This window comes from Monodelphis domestica, chromosome 2, assembly GCF_027887165.1.
Source record: "Monodelphis domestica isolate mMonDom1 chromosome 2, mMonDom1.pri, whole genome shotgun sequence".
Classification (NCBI taxonomy): domain Eukaryota; kingdom Metazoa; phylum Chordata; class Mammalia; order Didelphimorphia; family Didelphidae; genus Monodelphis; species Monodelphis domestica.
This window is the reverse complement of record NC_077228.1, coordinates 80,676,087-80,694,567: the sequence shown is the minus strand read 5'-3', so window position 1 is coordinate 80,694,567 and position 18,481 is coordinate 80,676,087. Positions and strand designations below refer to the sequence as shown.

The 18,481-nt window shown below is 39.3% G+C and overlaps 1 protein-coding gene across 13 annotated transcripts in view; it reads right to left on the bottom strand.

Moving 5' to 3' along the window:
• Positions 1 to 113: 113 nt before the first annotated feature.
• Positions 114 to 18,481, bottom strand: part of SMG7 (SMG7 nonsense mediated mRNA decay factor) — a 130,495-nt gene continuing 112,127 nt past the window's right edge. For 6 of the 13 annotated variants that reach the window (XM_007480938.3, XM_007480937.3, XM_056815630.1 and 3 more), the window contains 13 exons: positions 16,444 to 16,514; positions 15,674 to 15,734; positions 13,490 to 13,609; positions 12,537 to 12,963; positions 10,481 to 10,625; positions 9,489 to 9,871; positions 8,132 to 8,500; positions 7,134 to 7,283; positions 5,059 to 5,139; positions 4,462 to 4,621; positions 3,224 to 3,394; positions 2,961 to 3,109; positions 114 to 2,439 (listed from right to left, as the gene is read on the bottom strand). In XM_007480938.3, the coding sequence (XP_007481000.1) occupies positions 2,326 to 2,439; positions 2,961 to 3,109; positions 3,224 to 3,394; positions 4,462 to 4,621; positions 5,059 to 5,139; positions 7,134 to 7,283; positions 8,132 to 8,500; positions 9,489 to 9,871; positions 10,481 to 10,625; positions 12,537 to 12,963; positions 13,490 to 13,609; positions 15,674 to 15,734; positions 16,444 to 16,514 (2,401 nt within the window). In that variant the 3' untranslated portion in view covers positions 114 to 2,325. Of the gene's footprint in view, positions 2,440 to 2,960; positions 3,110 to 3,223; positions 3,395 to 3,441; positions 3,556 to 4,461; positions 4,622 to 5,058; positions 5,140 to 7,133; positions 7,284 to 8,131; positions 8,501 to 9,488; positions 9,872 to 10,480; positions 10,626 to 12,536; positions 12,964 to 13,489; positions 13,610 to 15,673; positions 15,735 to 16,443; positions 16,515 to 18,481 lie in introns of those variants that run through there. The other 7 variants (XM_056815631.1, XM_007480940.2, XM_056815632.1 and 4 more) reach the window with 4 other exon arrangements.

Genomic DNA, 18,481 nt, shown 5'->3' with positions numbered 1-18,481 from the left:
CTTTAATTGTGTTCTTTTGAAGTCTATGTTAAATGGTACATGCAATTAAAAAAAATGTTGGCTTTAAAAAAACCTAATTTTGAAGGCAGAAAAAATGGCATCTTACACACAGGTTTGGTTGGAGAGAACATGGTTTAATTAAAGGCAAAGCTGATTTCAGCAGCTGCATGTCTTGCACAGACAGACAAAAACACAAAAGAAAAGCTTACTACACAAACCAGTTTCTGCTGGGGGTCCCCTCCCCTCTTCATCACTCCACAGTGAGTATGATAGGGTAGGGAGCCCCACCCCAAGAATCAGAAAACATTCCAAACACCAGATTCTCATGCAGAAATGGGACTGTCGGGCACTGCCAGGAGTGAGATGGTGAACCTGGTTAGCTTGTCTAGGGTGCAAGAGTCAGTGACGTTTCAAACACTGGAATGTTGCAGCTGCCTGGATGCACAGCTCAAACACACAAACTGGGGTGAGGTTGGGCAGGAGGGGAGGGGGAAGAAGCAGAGAGAGGGGAGGGCTGGAGAGAAGCACGGAGGGTTTCATACTGCCACTGTGGGGAATGGGGTGAGTGGGAGGGAGGCTTGACCCTTTTTGAGACCTTTCAAAAATAAAAACAAAACATCTTGTCAAACTCAGAGCGCTAATGCTGCGAGTACCGGGGGAAGTCAACCATTCCCAGGGTTGAGCAATGTGCATCCTTCCCCCTGCCCGGACTCTGGGGATGCCCGGGCTCCTGGCTCTGCTCTGCAGCTGTGCTCCAGCTCTGAGGTCCTGAACTACCTCATATTTACGTGAGTGTGAGTGTGAGTGTGCAAGCACACATGCACCCTCACCCATTGAAAAAGGAAAAAAAAACAAAACCCAGGGGGAGGGGGGAAATCCTATCACCAGCGCAGCAATTGGACATTTAGGTTGTTTCCATAATTTTCCCATAAAATATTACTTTTCCAGGAAATGACTATCAGAAAAGTTGTCCTTTTTTTTCTACATGAGGAAGTTTCCAGTCTTCTTTCCCCCAATAAATATCAAGTAAAGTTTATTCCCCTTTCTTTGCACCTTTTCCAGAACACAGTGCATTGTTTCTTCCGTGTACATGAGGTGCATAGGTCCATGGTGCCTTGAGTTTCACTGTAGAGCTGGAGGGTTGGGAACTGGCGCTGTGCAGGGGCCTGGGCAGCTGGGCCTGCGCCCCTTGGTGGGCTGTGCATACGCTGCTGCTTCCTGTCTATCTGGACCATCTTCTGGGGTGGGCCCCCACCTGCTGGACCCCAAGCTGCTTCTTGGTGAGATGTTGTACATTAGGAATAAAAACTACTAGCATCCAGCATAGGGTAAAGGGAGAAATCTGGGGGTGGGAGGAAGGTAGGTGAAGAGGATAGGGGAACAAAAACAAAACGGGAAAAAAAAAACCACACTGAAAGCTTCTACTAGCTATTAAAATGGGTCAGGCCATGAATGGACAGACTAGCCTGGCTTCTGTGAGATTGCTTGCTATGCTACTGTAAAATGTACAGGAATCAGAAACGTTAATTTAAAACCCTACAGCAGTCACCTGCTTGTCCAGCGCAGCCCAGCGCACACACTGTTGTCCCTGACTGCGGCTCAGAGTATCGACAGGGTGAAGGGCATTTCCTGCTGGATCTTCCAGGCCATGAAAGGGCCAGCCAGAGCCTTCTGAGTGAAGGGGGAGGTCACGTGCTCTCCTTTTGGAAACACTTCCCCTGGCTGAGGAGACACGTTCCCCCATCCTGTCACTACTACCTCGAGCACGAGCAGTGAACGAGGCCTTCATCGCTACACACTGACTAGAAGCACATCTGTGTATGGAAGAATTCAGTGTGATCTTTTACTACTGAGAGTAATAATAATAAAGATGTTTAGGAATAATTTCAACTACATTCTCAGTCAGCAAAGCAATCATTAATGGATTCCTATTTTATTCCCCAAAGAGGAAAAAAGGATCGAGAAGTTCCCATCGGCTTCTCCCATCTGCCTTTCGTTCTCAGCTTTCCCTTCCCATGTGGCTGGGGACATGCACGATGGAGAAGGTGAGAGGCGGTGACATCAGGTAACTGAGTGAGACAAACAGCAGTTCCTCTCTCCCTCCCGGTGGGCCCTGGGGGGACAGGAGAGTTCCTGATGTTTTTTTGTTGTTGCACTGCGAACATTTCGTGCACACTCAGCGGGCTGGTGGAACACTTACACCCTCTCGACAGCGAGAAACAGAAAAGAGGGCTGCCACCCGCAGGTTCCTGTGTGGGCCAGTCCTGCAAACCCAACATGCCATGGTTCATGGAGCCTTTGTTCACCAGGGCTGCCACCTTGGCCTCAGTGCGGTGGGTTCATGGTGCCTTGTCCACGCTGCTGCTTTTGTTTCTGCTGCATCAACAGCTGCTCCAGGGCCGAAGGTCCAGGATGCATCATGGAACTGGACCAGATAGACTGAAAAACACAGATCTCGTTAGGAGAGACAGGCCTCTCTCAGTGACCTGAAGGAGAGTGTCTACCAAGGCAATCAAACTTGTTGGAAAAAATTCTCATTAGACCTATTATTATTTGACCAACCAATAAAAGTGAAAGTGTAATCTAATAGATTCTTGGCTAAATTCAGTCTCCTAAGAGCATGAAGAATGAATTTTATGAGTTTTAAGCCTACAAGGAAACCCCCCACGAGACACTGGGCACTGCACTGTCCTCAGACCATGTCAGAATGAACTTAGACCAAATGTGTCTGTCCCCAGCCCCCTCCAGCTGGAAAGAAATGAAATCCTCATCCCACCTTGTCACTAATTGATTTCCCAACAGGAAACTTTCCCAAGAGACTCATGAAGCAGATCAGTGGTTCCCAAAACATTTCCATATATGTGCTTTATATTAACCACTCCTATAAAAATCTACTGATTAACACTTTGAGGAGGAAACAATATTCTGTTGTCTATTCCTTGTTCCTGGAATATACTCACCTTTAGGCTTTCCATAAGGACAGCAGAGGAATCCTCCATGGAAGGGCCATGGCCTGTCCAGGTACCACTTGGAGTACTGGCCTGATGCCAGCTAGTCTCAGAGGATGAGGATGTTGCTGGGAGATAATCAAAGCCAAATCCACCCATAGCTAAGGTAAGAAAGAAAGACGTTTAAGAATTTTATTATTTGCCAGGTGAAAGTATGGAAGATTCTAATAGTGGCTCTTTAGGGATATTATTAATAAATGAAAATCAATTCTCACCTGGTTTATCGGTTTTCCAACGATCTGCAATCCTCCTATCTCTATTATCAGGAGTCCCAATGGGCCCAAAATTGGAGAATGGAACAGAATTATGGTTGTGAGTTGGAGGAGAACTTGGCAGGCTACTTGGATTAGAAGAGTGAGGAGACTGGCTGGCTGGTGTTGAATGATCTATTAAATAATAATAATACAAGAAACTACAGAATTAAGTATTTCACAAACACACCAGTTTTCCTTTATTGGAGAACACTGAAATCACAGAGGTCTTGAGGGTCAGGAGTAAGGAAGGGGTAGGTTAAATTCTTGCCTCCAGAACAGTCCTACCTAAAGAACTGGGAATGAATGAGAGCATTTGATTAGGAAGTCAAGGAACACAAACTTGCCTTATCAGAATCTGGTAACAGATTAAAATGTTAGATATAAATAGAACATAAACACAAAATATATGTAAATACATATAGATATGATCAGAATGAATCTGATTTCTTTAGTTTTAAGAACAATCTTCATATAAATAGCTTAGTATCCACAACCACAAAATAGGATAGCTGAAATACCGTACTTTTGAAAACTTGTACAAATACCTCAAAACCTGACAAATTTCTTTATAACCATATATCCCAGCCAAGCAGGCAGGATAGGACCAGGGACTCAATATTGGCTTTCTTGCCTCTACATACTGTAGCAACTTAATCCTTGGTTTGCCTTCTTGGTAATCTTGGTAAGTTTTAGGAGTATTTCTGCTTTTAAGCCCAGCTCCAGTTTGACCTTCTATCAGAGCTCTTTTCTAATTTCTCCCTGCTGTAGGAGCTTTACTCCAAAAATTACCTTCTTTTATTTTGTACATTATTTATAAATGGAGTTGTCTCTTATATATATTGATCTCTGAGAGGAGGTATTAGGTTTGTTGCCCTTTTTGCAGGGAGCCGTGTGGTGGCGGTGGCAGTGGTAGTGCTTTCTCTGTATCTCCCAGCACCTAGTACAATGTGTGGGTCATAGTAGGCATTTTTTTTTAAAAGCATGCTGATTCTCACTAGCTTTTGCCATCTGAGAAAACATCAGGTATCTCTCAGTCTCAGGAACTCTTCTTTTTAAATGATCTCATTTCACTTTGGTTTCATAATTAGTTTTGCATAGCTACTAAACACAGTTTAATTCTATTATAAATAAATATAGTGCCTAATAAAATAGTTCAATGTGTGCACAAAATATCTCTGTAATGAATTTGTATTTCTTACCTGAACTGGCAGGAAGAGATGGAGACCAGGGAGTCCCTTCAAAAAGAGAGTATAATGATGTTTCTTGGTGAGTCAATGAGGGATTAATCTCTGCTTTTCCACTGGTAGTTAGGTTTTTGCCATATACTTCGTTAAACATGCTGTTATTTGGGTATCTTTCCTGAGTGATTACAAAACAGAAACTCAAGTTATAAACATACAGCTTTCATGGGTGAATGTACTTGTATGTATGCACAAAGACCCTGACACATTTTTCCTCACAAATGTAATAATTTTCCCCTTTCTATCAACATGTGTGAAGAACCATACAGTCACAAAAGGCAAGTAAGTAATTTCTTTGGTTGTAGAACAAAGTCATAATTACAAATGTTACATTAATGAGAACTGCCAAAGTGCTCTTGGAGGTTCAGTAAGAACCTCTAACCTGGTCCAAATGGGGAAGATAAAGGAAAAGTTAAGGAGGGAGAAAAAATTTCTAGAAGGTGCTCATCAAATGAGGAAGAAAAATTCAGTAAAAACAATACAAATAGGTTCTATAACATGAAAAAACAACAACAAACAACCCCCCCCCCCCCCATTTCTTAACAGTTAGCTTACCTGATTGAGAGAGAAGCCAGTGAGGGATAGGAAAGAAGAAGAATGAGACATGAGTTCTGAGGGTTTCTCCAACAAGGACTTCTTCAGGGACCCAAAAAAAGAAAGATTTCGTCAAGTTAGTTCTTGCATTTTTTGCCCTTGTTACTTTTTAAATGTTACTGAGCAGAAGGCAAAAGCTATTACATCATCACAACTCATTCTATCTTCTAGGTAATCTATCTTACAATAGGTTTAACGTCCACAAAGAAAAATTGTGAACTAATAGAACTTGATATAAACTAGGAAATAAAATTAATGTTCTGATACCAACATATTAATATCAGTTAAAAACTGTAATACAAAGAGAGCCTTAAAATATAACTTTCACAAATCAGAAGATTTAATCTAGCACTGGCCTCTTAGCAAATATCAAATCATTAGGCACCTAGAAAAAGTACATTATAATTGTAAAGAAAATAATAGCTCCATTTAAATTAATACCAGTTGTCAACAGACAATGGATTACTGCAATATTTTTTGGTTCACTGAATTCTTGGCAAATAACATTATTATTAATGATTGAAAATAGGGTCACTTTTCATTCTATTTGCCAGCTCCCTTTACAGATAAACTAACTTAGTTAAACAAACAAAACTGGGACATAAAAATTAGATCAGACCTAAGAAATTATTTGTGTCATAGCTTGAATAAAAAATATAAAATAAGACACTCTCATTGGATATATGCTAAATCAGTATTTATGGAGCACCTACATGTAAGGCACTTTTAGATAGAAAGTATCATCAAGTAACAATTAAGTTTGGAATGCAGTGGTGAAGATTTCTGGGGTCAAAAGCATTTTTGTTTTAAATGCTATGGGAAGACTATATTATAAGGTAGGGATTCAACAAAATAAATTAGACAAACACTCATCTCAACCCTTTTTTGGTTAAAAGGATGCCAGCCCCTAGGAAACAAATGAATAGAAAGGTTGGGTGTTTAGAGGGAGAACAGGAAAATAAAGCAATAGAAGAAAGAGAATGACTAGTTGTGAGGTGGGACACTTCCTCCTCTCATTCTTGGATGGGGTGGTAGCATGAATGCTTGCTGGGTGACTGCTTGTTATAGCTGGCCTAAAGACTGCTGCCATGGTCTATGAAAAATGAGAGGGCCTAAATGGATGATTTGCCCACTCTCAATCAGAAAATTCTGCAGGGGTTTTCAGTGTGGGTGGGATAGCAGGGCTCCTGGTATTATGGATCTCAATTTTTACTTTCCTGGGATTGAAATCATTTGTTCAATCTGACTAGGTTTTGTTGCTCTTGGCCTATGGGAAAGGCAAACAAGTAGGGCTCAATCTTTTATTTAAACAAAAGTCACCAGCAACTTCTATATGTATGATAACAAGCATAGGGATCTCAACTCTCAAGAGTGTTTAGAGCAGTATATTGCCTCTGACTATACATCAAATTTTATAAATAACTCCATAATTCTTTTTTCTAAAAATTGGACTGGTGGGGAGGTATAAGTAAATTTTGTGAAAATAAAGATTGCATGAACTGACATTTAATCTATAGCTGTTTATAAACTAGCAATTTATTCTCTATTTTATCACATAAGATATTTACAAATAAGATTATTCCCCACTACCCATTCTCCCCCAGCCTTTTTGATCTAGAGCAAAATACAAATTTCTTGTGATATAGGAATGCATTTGGTGAATCTTGCTGTTCCTTAAGAGTGAAAATAAGCTTCAAGTTCAAAAGAGAACTGTCATCTAAATAATGAGTTTAGCAGTGTCATACCTGCATGTGAAGGACAATAATTCTTTGTGGATATCATATCCACTACTTTAGGTAATGTTTCATCCAAGCTAAAGTGAATTGAATATTTGGGGGGTGGGGTGGGGTGGGGGGATTTTGAGTTAGAAATTTGTTTTCCATGCTTTCTTTCCTTCCTAGGTCTAAGGATAATAAAGAAGTTTTGCTTGAAACCCCAAGAAAGAAGAAATCTCAATCTTTATGGATTTCAAATAAAGTCTCAGAAAAGGAGTCAGCGTTAGAGCAAGCAGCAGCAGAATTATGTCAAATACATACAAAGAGGCTTCGTCCAGGAAGAGAGGCGAGAGGCCCCAGCAGAGCTGGGTAAAGATCAGGAGGGTTAGAAAAAATCAGCTCTTCCTCTTCCTCCAAGGCAGCCAGACTCTTTAACAGGTCCGGAGGAAGCAGAGGGGAGCTCTTGGGGTCCTAGTGACAGAAAGGAGCACAGTGAGACACAGTAAGGGAGAAGGGGAGAAAAGCAGGAGTGGTGTGAGGAAGAACATTGGCTGAAATGGAGCCAGGGAAGGTTAAGGGGGAAAGAAGAAACTGAAACAAAATAAGCATAGGTTATTAGGCAAGAAGAAAGGGTTCTAGCGAGTGGGGGTCATGTACTACAGTGATAGATCCTGAGCAGAGAACAAGACAACAGACCATACAGAAAGAGAGAAGACAACAAGCACTGAGCAGAAACCCAGGCCATTGCCTTGATGGTATGAGGAAGGGGGCTACAGCTGTCAAGTTAAAAACATGCCATGGATCCCAGGGCCTAGCAGGTGAGCTAGCAGGGCAGGAGCAGCTCCCCTTTAGTCATGTATAATGACCTAGTAATATAGTCTGTGCAAGAGAGGGGGCAAAGAAAGGCAGTCATAAATAACCAGTTGACTTTGTCCCTATTAAGAAATAATTTCTGGTTTTAAAAAATGAAGTGACCCTATAATCCTATTTTTACACAATAGTCAAGTCAGCCCTATTGGGCTGAACCAAGTCAGAACCTATTTGGCTAGTACCATGTCACATATTTATTTTTCTAAGATGATGTACCCTACAAACAGATTTTCTGCTAGACCATCTTTACTATGGCAATCAAATCTGAGTGATGGAATCATCACTAAATCCCAGCATATCAGTTCTTTTGCACCAAACAAAAGAATTGGATAAAGTTCATTTTTCTAAGTAAATGAGAAGGAAATATGTCCTTTGTTCTGCAGCTTTCCACATAAGAGTACTGGAGAGCTCTCCACAAACAAAGGCTGTGGGTGTGAAAGTATTCTCACCTCAAACGGCATCCTGGGGACGGGATCCTGCTCAGAGGGAAAGACACCTGGTGGCCTTTTGCCCCGACGGTCCACACTTGCTTGCTGGGTCATCACTGCTCGATTATCAGCCATGTTATAAGTTGGATCCCAGTAGAATTCTGGGACCTTGACTTCTGAGGGATTCTGGTTATATGGCTCCATGGTAAAAGGCTTCATTTTTTTCTCTAGAGGCTGCTGTTGCATTACAGGAGGTTGCAAGGACGGCTCAAACAGTTTTAGGGAGTCCTGGGTCTGAAGGTAGTAGGGCTGCTTCACAGGCATAATCTTCCCTAATGGGCCTTGGACCTGAGGTGGATTCCACAGCTGTTTGGAAGCATCTGCCTGATACTAAAAATGAAATGGATTTTAGCAAAGATGAACATATAACATTAACACTGCTTCATGACTAGAAAGGAAACTACAAAATCTATAATATTTTAGACTACAGAGCCTTCTACTCTACTGATTATCTTATTGGCTTTTCAGTATGCTAACCTTCCTAGAAATAGAAAAAAAAAAAGAATGCTAGAGGAAGGGGAACCAAAGATATTATCTAGTCCAGCCACTGAATTATATAAATGAGCAAGCTGAGACCCACAGAGATGCACTGGACTGGGCCTGATTAAGGTGATGTACCTCTCTCTTGCCCCTGGCAGAGTCCGGAGATCCCATTATGTCATACTTCTTGTTGTTAGAGCATGAAGCTCACACATGGAAATTTGCCTTTGTTCCCTAACCATTTTGGAGGCTAGGGAGTTTTCTTGCCTCTAGGACAGGTAAGAATGGCAAAGTCTGCAGCTGTCAATATCACTCATTCAATACCCTGAGATCAGGAGAGATAATGGTGCCATTCCTCATGCTTTGCCAAACACAAACAAATTATAGAGAAAATTCCCCAAAGGGCTTTACAAGAAAAAAACCAGGAAAAAAAAATCTGGTAGCAGCAAGAAAGAATGATAGCTAAGGACAAGCATGATAGACCAGAACCTATATAAGATAAAATGTCATCCTTCTATTGGTTATCTCCAACTGATATCTTATGGAGCCTGCTGGTCTATTTACTAGTTTGCTCATGGTCTCCCCCATCAGACTAGGGCCTCCTTTCCCACAGGGCCTGCCTTTTGTCTTTCTTTGTGTCCCCTGGGCTTAGCCAAGGACATAGCAGGTGCTTAATACATATTTACTGACTGGCTCACTATTCCCTTTCATTGAAAGCTACATCTTATAAAAATTACCATTTTAATTTAGCCTACTTATAATACCTGCAGCTATTTTCCCTTTCTTCCCATTTTTAGGTGTTTTGATTTAACCATAGCTCTTTCCATTGCAATTTTACCTGCTGGAATCCAGAGTGATGAGGAGGGCTTTTCCCCAAAGCCTGCACAGCCTTTGTAGGAGACTGTTGTTGCTGAGCCAGTGCCTGGACCTGCAATTGGCTTGTAGACTGTGCTGTTGGCTGAGCTGGTAAAGATGAAAGGGATTGTTGAGAAGGTGGCTGTGACTGTTGAGGTCCCTGGTTCATTGGCCCTGGTCCAGAGGGCCTTTGCTGGCTGTAAGGAATGTGGGACTGTTTCCCAGCTTGCACCTGGTTTCCTGCTGGAGAGTGAGCTGTAGGCTGAAGATAGGTTCCCGGGACAGAAACACCAGCTGGGAAGGTGTAACCTGAGCCCATAGAGAATGCCACAGGAGGGGGGATAACATATGCTGGGGGTGGGAACCCTTTAAAATAGAAAAAGAAAGATAGCTTAGCTATAGGAAAAGAACCTTTATATTGTCATGCAGAACAATGTAAGAAAGGGCATTCTGTCATTTTTCATCTTTAGGATCCATGATGAAATGTCTTAATGAGATAAAGGCAGCACGTAGTCAGTCTTCAACTTATTTTTAAGCACTACATATAGAGTATGGGCATTTCTTTAGGAAGCTATTTTTCCAAGAGTTTTGTTATTGTTCAATTCTAACAATGTTAAGCAGGAAATGCTCCAGCATATTTTCTAAGGAAGATCCAACTATCTGTGGGTAGCAAAGCCTAAGTGATACAAGGATGTTAGTACATAGAGGAATGTTACAAAACACAACTCCAAAATACATAAGAGAATACTTGTCAGCTTTGGTATTTTGCTATAGAGAACTGAACCTGAATTTGTCCTCAAGAATACATTTTCATACAATTGGAATTAAGTAAAAGATGAGTCATTGTCCCATGATGAACATTTATTAAGTGTCTAATATAGCTAAGGGAGAGTATCAAATAACATGAAGAAAATTTTAAGGATAAAGATAATACTCTTTGCCCTCAAAAAAGAAGATTCCAGAAAATAGTTTTACCTGGTCGGCTGGGAAGGGGAGGGAAGGCTCCTGGGTGATGTATAGGGATGAACTGGGAATTGCTTGCCTGACTTGGGGTCTGAGTTACAGGTGTTTTTCTAGCTTCAGACACTGGGGTCTTCCTTAACTCAGTCTGAGATTTCACCTGCAACAAAAGAGAAGTAACAGGAAAAATTTTCTGAAATGATGGTAATAAAGCAAATTGGCAACTCTCATTTTAACAAATTGGCAACTCTCATTTTAACAATAAGAAACTAGAAGTTAGGGTAAGAAAGAAGGATCAACTTTTGAAGAAATTATTTAAAACCAGGCCATTGCTCTAACATTTAAAACCTACAAACATTTACCAAATGTTTGCTATAGGAAATGCATTATTGTCATAGAATTTAAAAAAATTAATTCACAAGCATTTAGAATAAGAAAATAGATAACGCCCAGAAGAATTTCACACTATTAGGACACCAATTCACTCTATAGGAATCATCGTACTTTGAATAAAGCCAATCATATTACTCATGCAGAGAAGCCTCAGGGAAGAAATCCTCTACTCTTTTGTACTGATTTGAGAGATCAGAGATTCGGCAATGGAAGACAATATATAAGTCACCTAGTCCTACTTGCTCATTTTGCAGATGAGGAAACTGAGGTTCAGAAAGGGGGCACTGCCTTGCCAAAGGACCAGCTAGTGAGAGGGCCAGACCTCACCTGCTTCTTTATCTTGTACGTCCTATTTACTACCCATTGCTGCTTCTTGTATAGCTCATGGTAGATTCTGTACTATCAAGCTCCAATTACCAGCTACTTCCCTCTCTTCTCCCAACACCAATATCTTCTATCTGATATCATCACCATGTGCACAAACAGTCAGACCAGGGGGTCCCAGCCTCAACCTCTCATTCAAAGTGGTACTTTAGATTCTTGGTGGTTTGCCCCAAGAAAGATTTATTGGTGACAGGAGCCTAGCTAGAGCCCAGAGAACTAGAGATTCAGGGGAATCTTCTTTGTCAAACATTAGCTACAGGTAGGTTGGTTAGGAAATTTTAAAAAGGGATATAACCTCTAGACTGGACCTGGGGGAGGGAAAGTTGCAGCTTTGCAGTCATATAATTGTCTTTTCTCCTATTCCTTTGCTTGCTTAAGTTCTTTCCCTTATTCCTACCTTGCACTAAACCGCATGGTTCCTAGTCCTATTTTAAACTTGTTACAAAAGTGAATAAACTAGCATTATTAAAAAGATCTAAGTCAATATATGCTACAACTTTCTCTACCCTAAATGCTATTGTAAAGGATGGCTCTCTGGGGAAGAGAAAAACACACACACACACACACACACACACACACACCTACCTTCATTTCTGCAAATGTATAAGAAATGAAGGTGATAAGAATCAACCAAAAAAAAAATTTTTTTTTTAATTTAACTCAAAGAACAAGCAGTATAGGGAGTCCCAAAAATCTTCGTGCAGGTTTAAGGGATTAAAGCTTAAAACTCTATCTGTATAAGACAAGTTGAGATTAACCTAGTCATGATAGTATACTCCCACCTATAACAATATGTCCTCTCAGTTATATTCAGTGGGGAATGTGTCAAGTATTTGGTCTCTCAACAAAAACTTTGAACAATTGAGTGTAAAGAGACTACAAGAGCTCTAACATAATCGTATTTTTATAGGAATTTGGGGGTTCTATCTGGAATGGAAAGGGGAAGAGTGCATATCTACTATAATAGTACCCATATACAGTATTCATACTTTCCAAAGAGACTACTAGATGTAGTACTGTAGTACTATTATTGTTGGTGCAGTGGAAGGCTTAGATATTTAAATCAAACAACCAGATTCAGGTGAAATGGAACATAATCAGTAACAATGGTATCCAATCTCTAAGCAGAGACTTCAATCTTTATCTTACTCAGATCCTAAGCCCTGAAAGATCAGTACCAAAGCCAGCTCTCCCCCATGTAGCTCAGCAGAAGGCCACTGGGCAGGCTTAGGCACAACTAAAGCTCTGTCTCGTGACAAGTCCTTCCTCTACACCTTATTCACATGTGTCTTACCTGCACCGCCACACTCTGCTTTCCCGCTTCCTGCAACTTCTCTAAGGTGCATTTCTTGGTCTCATTTTTCCTCTTGTTGTTGTCCTTCTTTCCATCACTCTTAGTAACTGCTATGCTTTTGCTATAGTCCCTTCTCACCTCTTTGGGTGGGTAGCTTCTTCCTTGCTCTCTGTTCACCTCTCGAGGCTTAATGTTCTCCTTGAAGGTGACCATGGGCTTCTCCGTGGTGTCGCAGCTGTTGCTCACACTTCTGCCCGTAGAGAGCACAGATTTTAGGCCCGGACTCCCATCCGCAGGCAGGGACTCTGTGAGGGAGGCTTCTTGAAGGACCAGGTTCTCTTTGGCTTCACTGGGGTCTTCTAGTAGTAACTCTGGAATCTCTGTGATAAACAACAATTTCCCTACCTCATTTTCACACTGAATCAGCCTAAAAGAAAAGTAAAAATAAATCCATACGTGAAAGATACAAACCTATTAAGTAATCACTAAACAGTGTGTAGGGTCCAACAGTCAATCAGTGTAGCCCAATTGCATTCATTACTGCAAATGTGAGCGTGTCTGGAAGACTTAACAAAGGAGTCCCAGTCAGTACGCCTCTTTATCCTTTATTACTTCCTACAAGTGTCATCATGTACCTCCTGTGCCCTCTGCCCTCTCCACATATCATCACTGTACCTCTGGAGTATGTATGATGCAGTCATATTTATATGCAAGTCTCTACATTACAGAACAAGTCTAGGTTTGGGAATAAGGAAAACATCCATGCACAGAAACAACTATGTTGGGATAGGAGGGAAGAGATAGAAACTGATCCTTGGTTAAAACTGATAATACTATAGCATCAGCTTTAACTTTGGGCTTTTAATTACTGCCTCAACAAAGCTTAAAAAAAAAAACAACAACAATCTTTAATGCGCAGGCAGGTAAAAGGACACTAGAAGCCTTAGGGATACCTTGGCTGATTATCAGCAATCCATTTGCCTATAGAAATCAAGCGTTGTTGGCGAATTCGCCACTGTTGTCCCTCTTTGTCTCCTGTAATCCCCTGGTGGCCTTTGGAGAAATCTAAGTTCCTAGAAATGACATGAGCAAACAAAATAAAATTAAGTCTCAATACCTCTTTCATGATGTGCACTAAGTAAACCCAACTCTCATGATTTCAAACATTTGAAATATAGAGTAGTTAATTAATTACTATTAGGAGTTTCCTTACTCTGCCACAGATTAGCTGTATGAATACTAGGCAAGCTACTTAATAATCCCTGTTAACCTTCTTTTTTCCTGTAAGATGAGGAAGTAGAACTAAATGATATCTAAGGTTCCTTTTATGAGATTTTCACAATTTGTTATGTTAAGGAACTATTTTACTTCTTTCTTACTATCTGAGGCTACCAGATTATATACTTCAGGACCTTTTAACTCTATAAATTAAGGCTTTTCCCTATACTTTATAGGACAGTAAACTGAGAATTGGTACAGCTCAGTAATTTGCCCCAGATTATAATCATGTTACTGTGGAACTTGGTTTTTCAGGTCCCGGTTTTTGATGACTAAAGCTGATATTTCCTAAGGGTAAAAACAGAAAGTATGTAGAAATAGATATAGCACTTCACAGAAAAGAACACATTTCTGGGAAAAAAAAAACTTTAAAAGGAATGCTATAACAAGGTTTATGTTAATTAATTGCTAAATATTTTTGTAGACTTAGTTGATTCCAGCATATACAAGGGAACAAAAGCTAAAAACCAGGGAGGAAAATGTTAGCTTTAATATATATTTCACATATGCAGTTTTCTACTTCTCCCTTGAGCCCCAGCTCAAAGCTCACTTTCTATGAGAAGTCTTTCATAATCCCTTTTAAGTCTAGGGGTTATCTCTTGTTTTTTCTAATTTATCCTATATATAACTTATTTATGAAGAATTGTTTGCATGTTGTCTCCCCTATTACTCTGTAAATTCCTTGAAGGTAGTAAGGCCTTTTTCTTGTGTATCCCTAGCAGTTGGCACAGTCCTTGGCCCACTATGGTGGGTGCTTAATAAATGTTTATTAATGGACTAGTAGGATGTTTAGTAAACTCCTCTTTATTGTAATATTTATTGGGAAAGGAGGGGGAGGATTGGAAAAATGGGGGATAAAGTGAGGTTTGTATGGGGGTTTGGAGGAGTTGAGGGGAGACAAGGAAAATTTATGCCCAGGCCCTGGCTTGATCATAAATGCAAATTAGTGGGCTCTGAATAATGAAGCTTTATTGTAGATAATATAAAGAGATGGGAATAGCTTAAATGATGGAAAATATGAAGAACACCTATCTTATGAGTGGCTATTAAAAATGTATACCATGTTTGTTACATTAACTGAACTGAATTTCTCCCTCTAAATCTCTCTTTGAATTCAAATTTCCAACAATATGAATGGTCTTGCTAAGTTTACAGACCCCCTTCCCACCCCCCAGTCTTAAATATCTTTACTGCTTGATATATAGTTAACAAGGGGCAGACACCCAGGGCAGCAGTTAACAAGCACTTAGCACCATCATCAGATATTTCATAGGCTTTATATAAAATACAAAGGCTTATCACTTGTAGAGACTTTTTATCGGATAGTCAAGTTAATAGGCAGAAAGATAAAGCAGAAAGGAAGCAAAAAGATAAAACCTGCCCTCAAAGGGCTAAAGCAAGGTTAAATGAAATTCATAATAATATAATGCTGTGCTTGAAGGATGCTTTATCATACTAAATTTATACTAAATTTATACTAAATATACTAAATAAAATCATACTAAAATTATAACACAAACAACATGTAAAAATGTATTAATATATAATGCACTTAATATATATATATTGCAAATATATAATGCACTTAATATATAAATGCATCATTGTTTGGATATATCAATTTTAACATTTACAGTTTTTTCAATTCTTGTAAAAGCATGAAAAGCATTATGCTGAAAGTGAATTGTTTTCTCTTTTATTCTATACCACATTATCTAGCATTTCCTACTTGTGTTACAATTCTATTCTTGCTCCAAACTATAGCAGGGAGGCACATCGAAGACCCCCCCCCCCATCACCAGAAATGCTTATTTCTCCTTCATTTTAATACTGTTACCAATAATAATAATACCACCTACCTGAAAGAAGGTCTTAATGCTAAGAATCCCTGTAACTCAAACTCTTCTGGAAGTGGAGTAGCTTTGAAAAAATAGACATAAGAAATTTATTATGAATGAACATATAATTCAGAACATAATACAGCTCAAGAAATAAACACATGCTGAACCTCTTCTACTTTATGGGTAGCCATAGCTCTTTGCCTTAAAACCAACAACAGAAGTATTCCTATTAAAAATAGGCCAATTTCCAAAATACTTCAAAATGGTGCTCACAAACACTAGCTATAAAAAATTGTATCTCATTTGTTTTTGTTATGCCTAGCACCTGGCAGCTGAGAAGATGATAGGCAGGAAGCTAGAATTCTAGCTAACTGAAATGATTTCCCCAAAACCAATCCTTTCTAGACTATGTATAGTGACTAAATGGAAAGAATAAGGGAAGATAAAAGGGATGGCACTGTAGAGCAATTTAGACCTATTCAGATCTTCCTCTCAAATAAAGCTATGTGAAGAAAAGTAATAGTCAATTTGATAATTATCAAGCCTTTAATATTTACATGGCATTTGTACAAGGCCTTGTGCTCAGAAACTAGGTATACAAAGATGAAAACTAAAAGCTTTTGTCTTCAAGAAGGTTACAATTAAGCTTATGAACACCATACATATAAAAAACCAAAACACAAGTTGAAAAATTGACTGCTATGACTAGGGTAACCTCTAAATTTATCCAATTCTGGCCCTAAGATTATTATTACTCAATGGGAACCAGAATATAGGAAAACAGTTACCATTAATGCTGGAGAGATCTTCTTCATGGGGCTGGAAACTGTTTAGAAGAGAGATCAGCCAGGGCCAAATGCTGGAAATCAAAGATACCATTTTTATACTTCATGATATATAAGATAAAATGGAACTGTATCCTGATCAACCATAGCATTACTTCTGTAGACCTCAGTTTCATATATGTTCCCTCACTAGAGAGCTTAATCCTAAAGAATGTTTCTAAAACCATCTAGAGCCAAGATGAATTTCAATGGCCTAATTTCCACTTGGAAGCCTAGAACTAGTGCTAAGATCATTTACAAATCATTATTGAGCACTTGGTAATGCTATCTAATACTTATTTAAGACAAGTCTTAAAGCATTTTCACATGTTATACTTTGTCAATAAAGTCCCAAAATATCATGGATATGATTATATTGCAGGTCATATGTTATTGCTTATATAGTGATACAATCTATTTTAAAAATAGATTAAAAGTATCATCAAAGAATAGAGCCTGAAGGAAGCCAACCCCAAAGCTATGTAGGCCAATGCCCTTAATTCATAGATAAAGAAAAATTTAGGTTCAGGGGAGGTTACCACTTGTTCAAAGCCACAGAGGACATTTATTTCTTTATTTTAGAAAACCTTACTTTTTGTCTTATAATCAATACTGTGGATTGGTTTCAAGACAAAAGAGTAGTAAGAGCTATACAACTAGGGTTACATGACTTGCCCAGGGTCACACAGTTACAAAGGGTCTGAAACCAGATTTGAACCCAGAGTCTCCCCTGTTGCTACTGGTTCTTTGTCTACTGACCCACATAGCTGCCCCTATTGAGGGTATTTAATTAGCTGTTAAAAATTTACCAGAGGGGACAGCTTGGTAGTTCAGTGGATTGGGCAAGTCACTTAATCCCCATTGCCCAGCCCTTACCGTTCTTCTGCCTTGGAACCAATACATAGTATTGATTCTAAGAAGGAAGGTAAACATTAAAAAAAAAAAAGTAACTGAATCCTTGGCTCTTCATATCTAGTTCTCTCTTAAGCTATTATAATTATTTGTATTCCTTGAATGCACACAAACATTTAAGAGTGGGGAAAGATATGAAAATGTGGCCAAGACTCCTCCTCCCAAAGTGGGTCATTTATTGATTGTAATACATGTGTATCTGGAAAGGTGTGCATGAGGTACATATTTAATAATTTTTAAGAACATATTCTGCTACTATGGTTCATCTCCAGAATATCTTTCCAATAAGTATTTTTGTTGAAGATATGTAGGGATATAATGCACCACAATAACAAGAAACATTTGTAAAATAAATGTTAATGGTTTTAAAAAGAAATTCCAGACTGCAATGATGGATACAATGTTTCCATGCAAGCAAAATGAGTTCTCAAGAGAAAAAAGCTATAGAAAGCAGAATGATTAGTTTACTTGTGGATAAACTGTCATGGGGTACTGATGCTTCCCATAAAGAAAAAGAATCCATAGACATCAGTACTTACTTGAGGCAGAACATATTAATCTCTAAAAAGGATGGAGAGGGGGAAATCTATAAATTAAAAATGTAAGGTCAGATGTAAGAAGATGAAGATGATTTGAATATGCATGTGATTTTAGTTCTTAAAACACAACTTCAATTATTTTCTCATCATTCCAAGATGAAGTATAGTAGGGCAGAGCCAAGATGGTGGCTTAGTAAGCAGTAAAAGATGAAACCACTCTGACAATCTTTCCAAACCATTCTTTAAAAAGCATCTCAAACAAGAGTCAAAAACTAACAGCAATGGGGGCAGCTGGGTAGTTCAGTGGATTGAGAGCCAGACCTAGAGACAGGAGGTCCTAGGTTCAAATCTGGCCTCAGATACTTCCCAGTTGTGTGACCCTGAGCAAGTCATTTGACCCCCATTGCCTAGCCCTTACCACTCTTTCTGCCTTGGAGCCAATACACAGTATTGACTTCAAGATGGAAGGCAAGGGTTTAAAAAACAAACAAAAAACTAACAGCAAGATGGAATAAGGGGGCTCTCCCGCTGAACACAACTTGAAAGGTAGA